At 41.1% G+C, this 17535-nt stretch overlaps 4 protein-coding genes across 13 annotated transcripts in view; 3 read left to right on the top strand and 1 right to left on the bottom strand.

Moving 5' to 3' along the window:
• Rim (Rab3 interacting molecule) overlaps positions 1 to 11710 on the bottom strand; it is a 44752-nt gene extending 33042 nt beyond the window's left edge. For 7 of the 10 annotated variants that reach the window (XM_017148185.3, XM_070216311.1, XM_070216315.1 and 4 more), the window contains exons 1-6: positions 11297 to 11710; positions 10154 to 10350; positions 3708 to 4755; positions 2962 to 3166; positions 1028 to 1153; positions 569 to 958 (exon numbers count right to left, since the gene is read on the bottom strand). In XM_017148185.3, the coding sequence (XP_017003674.2) occupies positions 569 to 958; positions 1028 to 1153; positions 2962 to 3166; positions 3708 to 3817 (831 nt within the window). In that variant the 5' untranslated portion in view covers positions 3818 to 4755; positions 10154 to 10350; positions 11297 to 11710. Of the gene's footprint in view, positions 1 to 568; positions 959 to 1027; positions 1154 to 2961; positions 3167 to 3707; positions 4756 to 10153; positions 10455 to 11296 lie in introns of all 10 variants that reach the window. The other 3 variants (XM_070216312.1, XM_070216314.1, XM_070216313.1) reach the window with 3 other exon arrangements.
• On the top strand, positions 1322 to 2013 carry LOC108061796 (uncharacterized). Its single transcript, XM_017148186.3, has one exon. It carries the CDS (start codon positions 1414 to 1416, stop codon positions 1729 to 1731), a length of 318 nt encoding a protein of 105 aa, XP_017003675.2. The 5' UTR covers positions 1322 to 1413; the 3' UTR covers positions 1732 to 2013.
• On the top strand, positions 6978 to 7287 carry LOC108061752 (uncharacterized). The gene is made up of 2 exons (XM_017148093.2): positions 6978 to 7027; positions 7098 to 7287. Exons 1-2 carry the CDS (start codon positions 6978 to 6980, stop codon positions 7285 to 7287), a joined length of 240 nt encoding a protein of 79 aa, XP_017003582.2.
• A 2394-nt stretch (positions 11711 to 14104) lies between the features above and the next one.
• LOC108061766 (chromobox protein homolog 1-like) lies at positions 14105 to 14994 on the top strand. The gene is made up of 2 exons (XM_070216927.1): positions 14105 to 14216; positions 14275 to 14994. Exon 2 carries the CDS (start codon positions 14281 to 14283, stop codon positions 14782 to 14784), a length of 504 nt encoding a protein of 167 aa, XP_070073028.1. The 5' UTR covers positions 14105 to 14216; positions 14275 to 14280; the 3' UTR covers positions 14785 to 14994.
• Positions 14995 to 17535: the final 2541 nt, after the last annotated feature.

Here is a 17535-nt window from a genome sequence, read left to right as displayed (position 1 = left end):
CTTTGTAATGCATTAGTTATTACATTAGCAAAAGCAAATTTCAATAGATTGTCAAAGAAGTAATGGCCACCATTTTATTGTCATTGTAAGCTTTCTATTCTACTGAAAATAAATTTTATTAATGTCCCCAAAAAAAATGCTATTTCATCAAAGACCCCAAAAATAATGCTACTTAAAAATGTAATTCCAACAAGAGAGAACGCTATAGTCGGGTGCCCGACTATCAGATACCCGTTACTCAGCTAAAGGAATTTTTAAAATCGTATACAAGCGATTGTGGGCGTTAGAGGGGGCGTAGCACCCTTTTATAGTTTCCGAGATCTCAGCTTTCATACAGACAGACAGACGGACAGACGGACAGACAGACGGACAGACGGACAGACGGACATGGCTAGATCGGCTCGGCTAGTGATCCTGATCAAGAATATATATAGTTTATAGGGTCGGAAACGCTTCTTTCTACCTGTTACATACTTTTGCACGAATCTAATATACCCTTTTACTCTACGAGTAACGGGTATAAAAAGTAATGATAGTTAATAAATGATAGTGTATAAATGATAGTAACCTGATAGTATCGCGGATCATCGTCGGGATAGGCGCCTCCCGATCTCGACTGTTGCTGCTGCTGCATTCCGTAGCCCTGCTGCGCCTGCTGCGGATTCATCGGCTGCATCCGGGAGCGCTGCTGTTGCTGCTGCTGCTGCTGCTGCTGCTGCTGGTGGTGGTGCATCTGCTGCATCTGCTGGCCGGGACTCATCATGGGATCCATGCCGCTGTCGGAGGCCGAGAGGCGGCGGTTGGTGGGCTGCTCCTGCTGCGAGTACTGGCGCCTCAGCATGCTGCCCGCCCGCTGCATCGGCAGGTTCTCCTTCTCGGCGGCACTGCGAGTCCGCTCCAGCTTGGGCCGCTTGTCCGTGGTGTCGTGCGGATCCACGATGGGGTGCTGCGATATGTCCTGTCGGTTGAAGAATAAGGAACTTGGTAACGCTGCCCTGCGCCACAGTGGGCCACGTCATCTACTCACGCTGCTGCCATCCGGCTCGATGCGTCGGATGAAACCGTCTTGCTGGGCCGCCGTCTTGTTGATCCATTGGCCCGTCTTGGAGAGCAGCTCCTGCTTCTTGCGACACAGAATGCACACCCAAATGACCTGGTATTAAAAAGAAATATATTTAAAATTTAATAAATTTTACAATAAGAAATAACTCAATTTAAATAGTATTAAAATTTTCTAAGTGTAACTCCTGCAAATCTCCCTAGGTTCCCACCCATCCTTCACCTGTACGTCAAAGGATTGAAAGCAATCTAGTCTACCCAGGTGCTTCAATCATTCGAACACACATACGAAGTTCCGGCGCACTCCGGGGAATTTACACTAGAGCACTAGATAGAGCTTTCAAATTTGCGGCCATGGACGTGTTACTAAATCTGAGTGTCAGCAGCCTACAGTATCAACGGAATGAATTCGACGAGTGGGAGGGGGAGGATGAAGACGATGGCGATGGCGAGGATAATGAGTTGCTCTACTTCTTCACCCGATTGTACGACCTTCTGAGCGGAAATATCTTCTTCACCACCTACGTGGAGCGCGGGCGGAGTGAATACTTTGCGGGATTTAGCAACGTACAGCTGCTGGCTCCGTTCCAGGATGATCGACGGACGGAGCGGTACCGCTGGATCCACCTGTCGCTCTTCTTCCGCGCCTTCAGATCCACGACATTGTCCTGAGCAAGATACCTTGGCAGCCAAATTGGAATTCCATTTGGCATTTGTTCGGAGTTGTTGGCCCATCTCGTTTCATTTTGCGCCCTGGCATTCACTTCTTAACCCCCCAAAGCCCACGTCTCTGCCCTTTTCCGGGGCTCTATGTGTGTGTGTATGTGACATTTTGGCAGCGGTTCAACGGAAAAACGTTTGGCAGCACGGCCAGAAAATGATAAGCCTGGGCAGTGGACAAAAAAAAAAGGGGGAAAACAACCAAGGAAACGGTTCACTGAGTTAAATAAAAATTGAAAAAAGTGTAATTGAAATGCAATGCCTTGTGGAGGAACGGGGAGGGGGCGAAGGGAAGGTGGTGTGAATTCAAAGGAAAGAATGCGGAGGGGACTTTCTTCAATGCAAGCAAAAGATATCCTGCTATCAAGGTTACCGGTTAAGGTGCCCCGAAATACGTGGTAGATGTTAAATAAGCTATTACTATCCCAATATTACAGAAACAAGATAACGATTTTTAAATAAATTTGAAAGGGTAATAAAAATAGATTTATTTAAGCGTCTAAAACCCCTAATATTTCAGTAAAATTACCCTTGATCTAAACAATATTTCATATATATACATATCTCTGATATGAAAGATATTACGCATATTTATAATCTATTTCTGGCAAGCCAAGGGGTTTCGTCATCCTATATCCTTGACCAGAGGCAACGCTTGAAACTGGAAATTATTTCTAAATTATGAGTTTCAAATTGAGGGGCGCCGCAATGGAAAGTAGGGAGAGATAGTGGCTTGGCTCTTGGGAATGGGAAATATCCTCTACACACCACCCACTTCACACTACCCACAACCCACTCTTTCGCGCCCATCGCCAATTATCCTGGCCGATGGCGGTCTTCAAGGCGACAAAGGGCATTTATTCATGCGCTCCACGCGTCACTGGGGACAGTTGGCAACAAGCGATGTTGGCCTAAGGCGATGTCGATGTGGCAATGGGGCGTATGAGTGATGGCTGCTTAGTCAAGCGGCTGCCGGGTCGCCAGTAATATTGGCACCAGCGTTGTCCTATTTGTCAATGGGCGGAAAATGAGCTCGACACCCCTAGGAAAAAAAACGAGACTATTTTTCCGCTGTCACGCGCGTTTCGAGGAGTAGCTAAACCCGGCAAGGAGTGAATCCAAAGGAGCTGTCAGGTGGAATGGAATGGGATGTAGGACACTCGGCGGCTTTGGCCAACTCACCTTGTTGCTGCGGAGCGTCACCTTGCCGCCGCACCGGGCGCAGCAGCGGATGTTGCAGTAGTGGCAAATGTGGCCAACGCCGTCGGCGAACTTGGTCTTAAGGCATATGTGACAGGTGGCATCCAGCTCGACGCCGGCCTTCTTCTGCTGCTCGGAGCGCTGTCTGATTTGCATCTCCAGCGTGACCACTTCGTCCTGCTTGCGCCTGCAGAGGGATCAAGATGCGAAAGGCACATTAGAAGGAAATTTTAAAGGATTAGCATGCACAAATATGTTTATGGATAATCATAAATAAAAAGGGATAAATAATAAATTAATTAAAAAGTATTGGAAATTTAATTTAATTTTAATAAGCAATTAGATAATATTTTTCTTTGTGTGAATGATACTCCCGACTGTTTTAAATGACGACAACAAACGTGGATTTTTAAGCATATTAAATGAAACTTTATATCATTTATGTTTAATTTTATAAATATTCAAAATATTTATTTTGAGTTAATTTTTGAATATTTTATGCTTTATTCATAAATAAGCTGGGAGCGGAAACATTTATTTAGTAATTAGTATTTAACAACAAAGCTTTTAAGGAGAGAAGATACATTTAGAAAAAAAAATCTTCTTTTTTATTATTTAAATTGGTAGAATAGACCGATTTCTTAATTTTTTTCAATACAAGTGCCTATTAAATCCTTAAAACCACTTTTAAATGAAGGATATATTATATAACTGGCTCTCGAACTCACCGCATGACCTCGTTCTGCTTCTCCTCCTCCTGCTTCTGGCGCATAAGGACATTCTCGATCTGCATCCGCTCGTGGGGCGTGAGGTGCGACAGGTCGGGCATTTCGTCCATGGCTCCGGTCTATGTGTATGGATGTCCTTTGGTGGATTTGTGATCGAAGTTCTGGTCGAAGTTCGTTGACGTGTATCGGTACTTGACTAGCTCTAGCTGCTCTAATTAGTCGCAGTGTAGTAAACTTTGGTTGGTAATATTTATAGAAATTGTTGATTTACGTTTTCGATTGGATTTAAAGCTTTTCTTTTGGGGGATTTGATAAACTTTTCTCTTGTTTAGTTGCTTGGAATGCAGCTTAGCAATATTTATAAATACTTTGTTTTATTAAATATTATTATTAGTATTATTATTATTTGGATTACTAAACCATTTCTGATAGAAAATCACAGAGCAAATTTCAAAAATTTTTTATGGTTTTTTGTTTTTGTTATTTATTATTGGTAATGAACTTTTGTTAGATTTGTTTTGTAGACTTTTGGAAATTCGTTGAAAATTGTTCACAATGCAAACGTCGTCCTTTGTGTCCGTGTGTTGAATGTTTTATGTGTTTTATGCGCTCCGTATGCTTGTATTTGTGTTGCGGTCTGCTCCTGTGTTTCTGTGTGTGTGTGTCCGTGCCCTCTGACCCCTTTTCACTGGCGACTTTCTTATTGTGCACTGTTTTTGTGTGTGTTGCTTGCGTTTCCTTCCTCTTTGTTTAGACTTTTGTATTTCTTTGACTGAATGCAAATTTGAGTGGAAAATTCGTTTCTGGTTTTTGTTTCATTTTTCCACCGCTCTAAATCGTTGCCGGGCCTTTGTTGTTGTTTCTAATTGCTTTTGTTGTTGTTGCTGCTGCTGTTGTTGCTGCTGCTGCCTTTGCCCAGTTAGTTGTATCCTCTGCTGATGTTGTTGCTGTTTCCCAGTGCGTTGCAGTGCCATTTTTGCGTTAAGATCGTTCCGGATTCGCAGGCCACTCGTTTTAAATAGAGTTTATAGCCTCCAGTTGTTCAGCACTGCAATTGAAAGATACACGTTTGGAATTAGATTTACAAATTAAATAGGAACTCAAATTATTGATTTTATTTGCCATTTTATCGGTTTATATGTGTAAACTTTTCATTAATACTTATGTTTCTTAGAAATATTCCCTTTTTATTAAAAATACCTTTTCATGTTTGTAAATAAGTTAAAAAAATATTTTCAAAAGAATTCAATTAAGCTGAATGACTGAACCGCGCATAAATTACATATTTTAACCAATCCATTTTAAACTCAAATGGGGGCAAAACTCTTTCGTGCCAAGTGAAACATTTAATTAAGTCTCGTAAACCAAATGCAATGCGAAATTTAAAAACCAAACAAAAAGTAAGCCAGGAGGAAATGAGAATTTTAACGAGATGAACAGTGCGGGCAAAGCAGGCATAAGGGGTCGTCCTGGGGATGGCGGAGGACCAGGAGGTCCTGGGGTGGTCAGTATCTGGCCGCAATGCAAACATATGTAACTGTATTTATGGCCATCAACGTGCCAGGGCAAACAACCAGCCGCAAAACCAGGCGGGTCCCTTAGTGCGACGGAGATGGAGACGGAGGGCGATGAGGAGGATGCGGAAAGGAAGGGGCCACGGGGCACTGCGGTTGACACCGTGACGCACGTACAAAATGCGAAAATATATATGAGGCCATGCACACGTGCGCTGAGAAAAAAAAATAATACACATTTCGCAAGTATTTTTGGAAAGTAGTTTTGTAATATCCTTTGAAAAATTCATTTGAGTCTTAAATGTTGTGGAATATTTCTTATTTTATTTGTTTTTAATTTATTTCGGCTATACTATGAGTATTTTTACTAAATCACAAACTTTATTTTTGGAAATAAAATAAAATAAAAACAACATTTCCCCTATTTTCCAACATTTTCTAAAAAATAGTCACAACTAAATTCAATAAATCCCTGAAATGTTTTACTCAAAGTTATGGAGATTTCTAACTTACAGAGATTGAATTTTCAATGAATCACAACAATATAATATGATTTTTTAAAAAAAAAATTCAACAATTAATTTAATATTTCTAGACTATAAATTCAATAAATCCTTATTCTTTTCTCAGTGCACTCGCAAACACTCACGCATAAGAGGAGATTGCCTGGCCAGACGGAAGAGCAAAGGGGTGAAGGAAAGTGGGTGCGATGAGGGGCAGAGTCGGCTATTTATATATAGACAAGCCCGATGGAAGACTGCAGAGTGCAACCGGAAGTAGACACTTCACTGGCAGGGGAGCCAGAGATGCCTTCATGTGCCTCATTTCCTGCGGCTGAAAGGCGTTCAAAATTAGCATTCAATGGGCCAGGAAGCAATCCAAGCCTTCGTAATTAAAAGCCATCAAGTAGCTTGCGCAAAATAGAGTAAGGCAGATGGCCGGCAGATAGGCGGCTTAGCCAGGATATCGACCTCTAATCCCATTTGAAAGCCTGGTAAAGGATCAACTAAGGTAGGAGCAGCTGCACCTTCGCAGCATATTGCAGAAACACCACCAACAGCAGCAGCAGCTTTGATTGCATGAATATTGCAGCAGCAACAGCAGGTCAGAGATGTCCGACCTAAGTGGGCATTGGTTATGACCCTCGGACCACTGAGAACAATTTCCCACTCCCCAAACGAATAACTTTACTTTACGACACTTCGTCAACTTGTGCGACCCACTTTTAATCAATTCGAGTTGGGGAAACATTAAAATCCATGTCAAATCATCAACTACATGAAAAATGCGATTGATTTTTCTCATTGCTGGTTTAATGCGCATCCTTAGGGCATGCACACACACAAATTCGCATATTTACAGAGAGAGAAAGGGGGTGGTCAAAAAAACATACAAACTTTTTTTTAAATTAAAAAAAAAAAACACGGTAATTTGTAATCTAAAATAATTTGTACATTTTTAAAAGTGCACTGAAAGTGGTGACAGTTTTTCAACTAATGGAATATAATAAAAATACTAATTAATTGAATTAGTATAATTAAACTAACACCAAATGAAATATTAATCTAAAATGTAGGTACCTATTTTATTTGTTTTACATTAATTTAAAATTCAAAGCCGTTACTTCAACTATTTAATAACTTCACCAAAGTGTCTTCTATTTCTTCCTGTACAACTGCAGCCCCCTCTTGGCCTATAACTTATGTAGTTCAAGCGAGATAAAATCCAGCTTCCATGGTGTTTATGGGCCTGCTTTATGCTGCCATCCGCAGAGGTCCTCGGGCGATGGCGTGTATCTGGTATCTTGTATCTGGTGTACGGTATACGGTATACGGTGTCTTGTGTTTCAGCGGGAGCTCATGAATTGATAATGCAGCAGATGCAGCAGGGGCTGCAACAACAGCGCCAACGTGCCATGCAAAATTGATGGTTGCGTTGCCTGTTTGTTGGGGCTTAAGTGGCTGCTTTATGGGCGACACAGGAGGAGCAGGACACCCAGGGATGTCCTGGCAGGAACAAATTTAATGCCAGAAATCAATCTTGGGGCTCTTCAATCAATTGATTAAGAGCCTGTTTTCTTTTGGTCATGCTTCTCTGAAAGTTTCCTCAAATAAAGCCAAGAAAACCCAAAAATCAGCATATTAAATTAGAAAAGAGAGAGCGACTCAAGGAAGAGAGAGAGCGGTTAATATTTCACCACGAACTACGAACTCCTCTCAATGCGCGCGCTTTCGAGGGCGCTAACAATTTAACTGCTCGCCAGTGAGTGAATTTCCCACGAATTTCCCCCTGTGAATTTCCCAGCCACCTGCTTCGCAGTAGATAGAAATTTCATGCGCTGACCGCGCGAACTCAGCAACAACAGCAGCAGCAACAACAATAGCAATTACCAAAGGAACAAAAAGAAAAGCGCAGCAATAGAAAACCCCAAAGCATGGGGACAGAGGGAAAACTTATCAGGCACAAGGATGAATTATAATAATAATGAAAAATCCAGGGGTGCGGAGCGGGTGCCTGCTGCATTTCTTGTCCACTGGCCAAGGTTATCTCACATTACGCATACGCCCCGCGGGCCAAAGGGAGGGGAATGTGGAACGGGAAAGACTGCGGCTCACCAGCACATGGGAGTGAAATGTGAAAGTTCACTGCCAGCAAATGCAATGCTGCCCCTGCCCAGCTGATAATTGACACTTTCAATTAGCCATCGCAATCAGCAACAGAAGCGGCAAGGCAACAACAATGTGCCCAGCGGCGGGGAAACCTCATCGGAAATGCATTTGAAAAGCCTGAAAAAGAGCACGGAGCAGTCAGAGTGCAAAGCAACACAAGAAAGCCATCAAGCAAAAGGTCAAAATGCTAAATGGCTAACCGCAATCGCAATCGAAAACAATATGAATTATATATGTGGTTAAACATCTTTTAATTAAGGCAGCGAAGAGAGTTTTGGATATTTTTAAGCCAGAAAAAAAGGGATTTATGATGTTTGACTGAAAAAATCCATTAAGAACTGAAGGTTTTCTTGTCAAACAGAAAACAAAAAGTAATACAAATGTGTTGAACATATAACAACAATATTCAAAGGAAGGATAACATATAAAATATGTATTAATTATTTTATTACTATTTTTAATAAAAGAAAATACAAATAAAACAATGATGATGTTAACATGAATTAATATAAAAAAATCATATTTAATTTTAAAATTTTAACTGGAAAAGTTATTAACTGTGCAAGCAACTCCCTTCCGCAGAAAGCAAACAAGTTCTCCTTATTTTTCATGATTGCAATCGTTGTTATTCCAATTACTTAATTCCCGGAAAAACTACTCCCTCCATTAATTTAAAATTTTAATTTGACACCCGCGACTCTTTTCGTAGTTTTTCACCTATTTTTATCCACTAAAAAGGGCAAAGCTTCAACTGGTTGCTCGGTTAGGAACTGGGTCATTTATCAACTGACATCACCTGTCAACGGGGGGTTTCCTTATCGAGCTCCTTGTATATATAGGTATTGTTTGTCCCCGTGACGTCACGCCGCCCATGGAGATCGCTTGAAATTTATGCAGATAACTGAATTGGCGAGTGAAATTCTCATGGCGTCAGCCATTTTTCGTCGTCGGGTGCAATGGACTTTGGGAAAACTCGCCTGTACACACTTGTAGTGCTCGCAGGACACACGCACACACACTTGCACACTCACTTACTCACTCGAATAGAGCCATAAAAGAAAAGAAAACGTGGCCAAGTTGCCGTTTGTGCTGTTGCAGCCAAAAACTATAAACGAGGCAATGACTTGGTGACTTTTTGCGGTCGCCTGCCAAATGGGACGTCTTAGGGGCTTAGGGGTTTTCCCCGCCAGCCTGACTAATGACCAGTTTACATTCGTGGCTGGCCGGCTACTCGGTTGATTCATGGGCCTGAAGTTCCATAATTGCACTTATTCATTCATTCATAGTCGCCGCTCGGGCCAAACAACACAAGTCGTTGACCAGGCCGAAAGGGATATCTATGCCCTGATATTTGCCCGGAAAAGGGAAGCTGGAACAATGCCACTTTGTCGCTGGGCTTGTTCAACTTTTTCAATTGCGCGCACAATTTCCATGCAATTAACGGCAAACAAATACGAGCGACAAAAACTTGTCAAGGAGGCGGGGGAAACTGAAAATGAAACTGTTGGCCCAACAAAACATTCTGCAGAGAGGAGAAAAGTGGCCAAGGGGGCAACGAGCAACGACATCGAAGTATAAAAAGCAATTTCATGCACCCATTGACCCCCTCAAAAGGATGATAGGGGATGGGGGTGCAGTGTCAATGGATAGTTGTTTCAATGATGTCCAACCAGTACGCCCACTTGTATCCCACACAAAGCCCCATTTTACCAATTGTGGGCTGGCTGCCATTACTCATACGCCCCGTGTTCATTGTCAAACATTTATGACGTCCTTTGTGGCGAGTGTATGTTTCAGTGTGGGTGCTTGTGTCGTCATTACTATCATTTGTCTGTGGGGCAGAGGGCCCCCTCCTTATCCATTCGCTGTTGTTGCCTAGTGACGTTCGCCATTTGCCAACTGAATCGAGTCAAAAGGAAAATCGATTCCAACTGACTGCCTGTTGCTGTTTGCTACTAGTTTACCTTTTAATTAAATTTAAGGCCCATCGATGGGGAAAGCCAGCCAACCACCCACCATCCACCACCCACACAGCCATTTACTATTCATTATTGCCCAGTAAACAGAGCAGTAACGGCCACAAAGGAGAAGAACCGAGAGAACAGGGGCAAATTTGCCTTATATCTTGTGGCAATTTCTCGGCCATTGTTCGTCATTGTTTGTTTGGGGCAACTGTTGATGTTGTTGCTTCTCGATTCTCGATGGGGATAATCTTTGATTCACTGTAAACTGCTTAAATTCACCTACGTTTCACTTGACTTACATGCATTTCTCTATCAAGTTGTGGTGTAAACGGCGTTGTCTGCTTATTCGTTGTTTATTTTTCATGGTTTTTATTTCTTTGGTTTAATTTACTGTTGGTATCATCAATAGGAAAAGAGTTCTTGTTCTTTAGTTATATTTTGTTTTGCTATTTACAAGGCTTTCGGTCGATTTCCATATACTTAATAAACTTGAAAACTGACGGGTAGAAATATATTTGTTATATTATATGTACTTTTTATTGGTAAACACTTGAACGGCTCTCGTTATTTGTTGTTTCTCTAGCGAGCTTCGCCTGTCGTCTAAGTGTAAAGTTGAAGTTGAGTTGTAATTATGTTGCATGCTGCCTCTATTGTTGTAACACACTCACACACGCACACTTGGGAAATAATAGAGAGTGAGCGACAGAGAGAGAGAGCGAATGAGGGACTGCAGCTGCAGGAAATACTGGGATGTTATTTGGCCAATACTGGGTTTCCACTCACTCGACGGAGGCCAAAGGCCAACATGGGTTAGCCAAGTTAATCATACGCACTGTGGTACATAAAAAATATATTTATTTTCCTTTCGGTTATTTTTGAACGTATAAAACGAAGTAGAAATTTATTTTTATCTTAGTTATTTTGGCTATTTATTGTTTTGGTTAGCCTTCTTTATTGTTGATTGTGTGTGGTGAACTCTCTCTCTCTCTCATTCTCTCTTTTCACCCGCATTATTATTAACTTTAATTGAATTTAATTAATGTACTCCTCACAATTTTCAGTTAAATTATTATAAATGGGTTTGAAAATCTTCATCTGTCATTTGCCTAATGAAATTTTCCCTCTGGCTCAAGGATAAAGGACAACTGTTAACTGCTCTACTCTGGGTGCCTCTGTGTGTGTGTGGCTTTATTTTTCTGCATATTTAATGCGTTCATCCGCACCGAATCCTGGCCAAAAGGATCACGGCCAACACAACAAAGGAGCGCAGAGGCGAGAAGTCGACGAGCGAAGAGAGCGGAGAGAGGCGAGTTTTGGGTGGGATTGCGTGGCGTTGTGTGTACAGAAAAAAGCAACCAGCTCACGAACGGCGAAAAAAATAGAAAAAATAACGAATCGAGTTCTTGCCAGGGAATCCAGTGGAAAATTCAGCATTTTCTTACATTTTTATACACTTATTTTCTTTGGGTTTCGGTTGTAGCTGTTTTTTGGTTGTGGTCATTAGCTTAAATCACAATTGGTTTGCACTTAGATTTTATGTAGATTTGTGTGTGTATAACATATATTTATATATCTATATGTATATGTATGTACGGCTATATATCTATGTGTGCAGCATTCCATATGCGCAAATTAATTTTCCGTTTAGCGAACTCATTTTCTTTGTTTTTTTTTTGGTTTTTCCGTTGGTTTTAATTGTTGTTTTGCTGGCGGTTGTAAGCCTGATGTTTTGCTGGTGTGTTGCTGTTGCTGTACTGCTGCCTGCTGCACCAACAACAACTAGATGGAGTGCGGCGACAACAACAACGACGACAACGACAACGACGACGGATGCGACGACGGCAACGACATCACGACGGCACGACAACGACTGAAAACTGGACCCGCAGCTGGAGCTGAAAAAGGCTGAAAAGGCTGGCTAACGGTATATAGCCCACGATATGGCCCACCTACATCAGGAATTCGCTTCGATTGTCGTCAGCAGTTCAGGAATTTCTCTCTCGCCATCTCGCTATCCCCATTTATGAGAGACTCTCGCTCTCTTTCTCCCTCTCCCGTGGTGAATTGACCGGGGAGTTGTTAGCCAGGCAAGTGGGAGCACATGTTTCTCTCAGTGTTATGAGTGGCTTTTCATATTTCATGTGCAATTTTAACACCTACTACAAACTAACTGCTCTAATAAATGTTAGTGTGTGTGTGTGTGTGTTTCCGCCACCCGTTTCCAACTCCCCCCAAAATAACCGCCCCTTTTGGGAATTACATGCTCATATAGTTGTTTTGGGCAAACATTAAGCAACAACATCGTGTTGCATATTCATAAAATTCAACTCTTCATGTTCGTCGGGTGTTTTTGAGGGGCGTGTGTGTTTATGGAAATGTGTTGGTTCCTCCCCCCTGCTGTCGCCCAAAAGGGAAAAGAGAAAGAAAACAATTTTTCATTGCATTTGGGGATGGTGTTGTTGCTGCTGCAGAGGCAAATTGGAACGAATCACTTTTTATTGCATACTTTGAGGGGCAGCAAGGATTGAAAAGATTTCAAAGCTCAATCGGGTTTAAAAATGCAATCAACTTGCACAAGTGCATCGGGGATATTTGAATAAATATAGAAGATTATTTCCCAAGACAATTTATATTAAAAATCAATTTAATTTTTTGTTTACCTATTTCTTTATTTTCTTGGTTTCCGTATAAATCTCTTCAATAACTTGCTTGTAAGTATCTTTTGAAGTACTTCTTATTTTCATTCTAAAATCGGTCTTATTTGCAATCTTTGTTTTACATTACTTCAACATTTTAATGCATGATTTTCCCTCTTAAGTCCGTATAAATCAAATTTATTTTTGGATACACAACGTCTGACCTTAGCACATTACGTGCTTGTCAAAAATATCCAACACACAAAGCCTATAAAATTCGTTCACTTCTGTTGCATATTTTCGCAATTGGCTTGAGTTGTCGTTGCTGCTCTCGCTTTTATCTGCCAGCTTATCGCAGCCATCATGAGATTTGGCGTAAATTGTCAGAGCCACTCCAGCCAGCTCTGCCTTCCGTTCGAATCCGTCAGCCATTTTTAGCCCCAGTGCATTTCCTTTACTTGGGTTGCCCTCAGCAAAGCAAAGCAAGTGACTGAGAAAAATAATATAAATGGCGTTTGGCATTAAAAAAGGAAAACTAAATAATAATTAATATATTTTAGATAAAAAGGCATAAATATGTATTTTACCCATTAAAATATTTCATTTCATTTATAAGAAAAATAATACAAATGGCCTTTGAAATTAAAAAAGAAAAATTAAATAATAATTAACATATTTTAGACAAAAAGGTATAAATATGTATTTTACCCGTTAAAATATTTTATTTAATTTATTTAATATTTATTTTTTAAAAGAGTATAGGAAATCTAAAACTATTTACAGTTTTTTAAAGCAATTTGTTTCCTGTAAAGTACAACTTAAGTCTTAATATTCTCTAATTTAGTTGACATTTTCTCTCCGTGTAGGACAGCTGAAAGCAGAAAGATAAACGCGTTTCTGGCTGTCGAAACTCTTAGTCCATTGCTGATAGCCTGCTCACGTGCAGAGTCTTCGGCTCCGCATCACACGCACCCACACAGTCGCACTCACGCACATACGGGCGCACGAAGGGGAGCGATTGGACTTCCGGCGGAGATGAGAGAACCCTCCGTGGGCGGGGGGAGTGGCAGGCGGAGTCTGGGAGAGCCGGGAGCTGTGTTTGCCCACCAGCATTTTCCGATGTTGCCGCTTACAAAGTGTGCGTATGTTTGTGTGTCTCGACGGCTGACGTCATTGAGCTTTTTATTGATTTTCATTTTAACAGAAAACAAAAACAACAACTCTGGCAAGCAAAAGAAGAAATACTTGGGCTAGGACGAAGGGCAGGAAGGCCAACAGATGTCATCCAAGAAGCGACGACGAAGAGATCTCTAAAGGGGTTTTTAAATGTTCTTGTATTTTTTGGGGGTTCATGGCTAACATTATAATAAGACAAGCCACAATTTCCAATAATGAAATAAAATAGATAACTTCCATTGTTCAACTTGGAAGTAAATAAAATAGCTTCAAATACAAATGTGTACTCGTGTAATTTAATGTATTATTTGCATTTGCCCACACTGCGTAATCAGGCTGTTTATGTTAGAGTATACATATAAGCCCATGTATTTTGATTTTTCTATTATTGTTTGGCAAACAATCGTTATAGCTGATTTTGTTATTTTTGTTGCCTGTCGGAAGTTATCGGAAATTAGGACTATTTGCTTAGGAAATTAAGAAAGAGTAGGCTGTGGAAAAGACGTATTTAAATTGAAAGAAATTATAACTCAATTGTTTAAAATAAAAGGCAGGTAAAATCAAAAACCATTTAACGTGCTTGTAAATTTTCAACGTTTTTAGAGCAGAAAATAATGGAGGAGTACTCAGTGGAACGCGTCGAGAATAAGCGGACAGTGAACGGCCGCACGGAGTACTACCTAAAGTGGGAGGGCTATCCGGACAGCGAGAACACGTGGGAACCGGCGGAGAACCTTGACTGCCCGCTTTTGATAGCCAACTTCGAGGAGTCGCTGAAGAACCCAAAGAAGAAAGAGGCGAAGAAGCGCCTGTTCAGCGCCTCCTCCACACCCGTCAAACTGGAGGACGACACCGAGGAGCAGACTGCCTTCGATCGTGGTCTGGAGCCATCGAAGATACTGGGCGCCAGCAACTCGACTGGCCAGTTGATGTTCCTGATGCATTGGAAGGGCACCGATCAGGCGGACATGGTGCCCGCCCAGCTGGCCAACATCCGGTGTCCCCAGGTGGTCATAAAGTTCTACGAGGAGCGCCTCGTCTGGTACTCGGACAGTCCCGCCGGCAGCGTTAAACAGGAAAACATCGCCAAGCCCGAGAAGTTGGATGCCAACGAATAGTTGCGGTTGGCTGGCTTCTGGATTTAGTTATAAACAATCCTTACAAACAATCACGACATGTATAAATATTTGGTAGCTTAGCTTTTAAGCTATACGATCGATTAACTGAAGTTCATTCATACTTTACATATACTTTACATAATTTCGAATCCCTTGCTGACCTGTGTTAATTATACCCATAAACACATCCAAAAACTGTTTAAATCGGATCATTCATTTCAAAGTTATGAGCAATACAAGTTCTTGCTGCTTGCATATCTCCATCTCCCTCGCACTCCCTTTAGCTGAGTTACGGGTATCTGTTGGTCGATGCACTCGACTCTAACCTACTCTCTTCTTTATTATCTACATGTTTATATTACATCTACGTGAAAATTTACATCTAACCAATTCGCTGCAGGCGGCGAAATCAAAACATGGTGGACACAGCCAAGACATCAACCGGATGTGGCCAACTTTGTAGCTGGTTCAGCAACCACTTTACAAGTGTGACTTGCTTATATTTTAAAAAACCTGCGCAGCTTACAAAATCTACTTTCTCCCGCTCTCTTTGGGGAAATGTCAAAGTGACATGACAATGGAAAAGCTGTGTGTACGAGGAGAGCGAAAAACAAACAGATAAAGATAAAGCCACCCCCAAAAAGCCGCCCCTTGCCGTATCACACGGACCCCCAAACACACATGATAGCCGAACAACCCCCGAAAAAGCAAGGAAAAACTTTAGGAAAAATACCTGAATGAGATTATGATGGGCCTTGAAGGAAATGCAAGGACCGGGGAAAATTGGGAATTACTTGTAAGGAGGGTGGGGGTAAATTTTAAGGAGATGCACCACCCCCAAGCAGCCCTTAACAACAAATGTGTGTGGGCGCTCTCTCAGGACCTCCGTTCGTTCTCTCTCGACCGCTCTCTTTTGGATGCTTTTCCGCTCTGCGCGCAGCAATCTCAACGAGATGGGGCGAAAATCTCTAATAAGGATGCCCGATGATGAAAAATTCATGGCCTGGCATCGCACGCATCCTGCGCTGGCTCCTGAGTAAACGAAAACACTCCGACTCAGCCACACGCAGCGAACACAGGCCAGAGATATCTGTTGTAGTGAAAGACCCCTCATCTGAAAGGACACATCCGAATTGTGCAATAAATAAATCGCTGCATACCGCAGGGCGCAGCCAGATAGTTCCGAAGCCAAATCGAGAAATACCTCGAACGCGAGTGTTACCAGAAATTCATTGTTTCGAAAACCCAGCCAGTGATTGTATAATTTCCCCTGCTTTGCTATTTTTACGGGTGTGGGCGCCCAACGGCAGCGGCCAAGGAGATATATGTACATATCTTCCGGGTAATACGTATTAACCAAGCTCCGCCAGAGATAATCAGCGAAAATTCCCCAAGTTTATCCGACATGAAAGCCTAATTGACTTTAATAAATAATTTCGAGTTCGATTTGTTGTTGTTTGTGCGCCTACGGTTTTTTTCTCCGTGAAAGCGAATGCGGGCCCAAAGCGGAATCGGAAAAAGTTACTGAAATACAACGGGCAGCGAGAAAAAAGAAGGAATACATAGAGAACTTGCCGCTGCCGTTGCCGCCTGTAAAAGCAAAGAGAAAAGGGGGTGGAGAAGGAGCGTCGAGAAAGAGAAGGAGAAGGAAAGGAAGAAAGCGCGGAGAAGGTCGCGGAGTTGGGGAAAGGGGGCCCAAGGAGTAAGAGAAAGCAGCCATTACTGCGAAAGAGAGCCAAACCGAAAGACAGAGCCACAGAGAAAGTCCAAGAGTCACCGACGCAATTTTGTGGAACACAGTGGATGGAAAAATTATAAACAAAAATTAAGTTCCACAAAGAAAGCTGAAAAACAAGAAATGTTAAGAAATAAATAAAAAATAATATATATTCAAGAAATGTAACTTAAATAAAAAGAAAAAATCAAATCAACACATATCATTCAATATAAATTAATAAATATAAGCTGAGACAAGCAGCCAAATAATTCCAGTAGTTACCAAACATAAGAAGATATTATATTAATTAATAAAACAAACAAATGCGATAGCCATACATAACAGTAACAGCGCATTAAATCATCATAAAAAATATATCTACAAATAAATCTAAATAAGGAATAAAAAAGGAAATGTAGATCGTAAAAAAACTAAGGATTTTACCAAAGGAAACGTAAACATATCATGTAATACGCCTAAAAAGCTTGCTCAACCCTTTATCAAGCTCTTTTATCTTATCCAAAAATATAAACAAAACCAAATGAACTAGTCTAAAGAAAATTGTGCAAATTATCGCATACATATCAAAGCTCTTGCAAAGAGTAAATCCGTAGAATAAATCTAAAATATTAAATTTACAAAAATATTTAAAATTTAAATTGCGTAAGCAATAGCAATTTTTGTTAGAAGTTTTACATAGCTATTAAACAAATACTAAGAAAAAGATATATACACCATATCGCCACATATCTTTGAGGAACCCTCGCCAGATTAAATACCAAAAGTGAAAAACCAGTACGACTAGAAAACTTATCAATTATATATAGACTGCGTGTTTAAGACAGCTACGAAAAAACTTACTTTATTAAGAGGACCAATTTCATAAGACGAGAAGACTTAATTTAATTCCAGAAAGCGAAGCAGAAAACAAAGCATTGTTAAAAGGTAAGTTTTAATAATAATAAAACCATTAGCTTAATATTTTTTTAACTGCCAATAAAGGAGTGTGGAGTACTAAAGAGTGAAGTGTCACC

The sequence above is a fragment of the Drosophila takahashii genome, chromosome 3R, assembly GCF_030179915.1.
Source record: "Drosophila takahashii strain IR98-3 E-12201 chromosome 3R, DtakHiC1v2, whole genome shotgun sequence".
Taxonomy (NCBI): domain Eukaryota; kingdom Metazoa; phylum Arthropoda; class Insecta; order Diptera; family Drosophilidae; genus Drosophila; species Drosophila takahashii.
The sequence above is the reverse complement of the archived record's forward strand: the minus strand, read 5'-3'. Positions and strand labels throughout refer to the sequence as shown.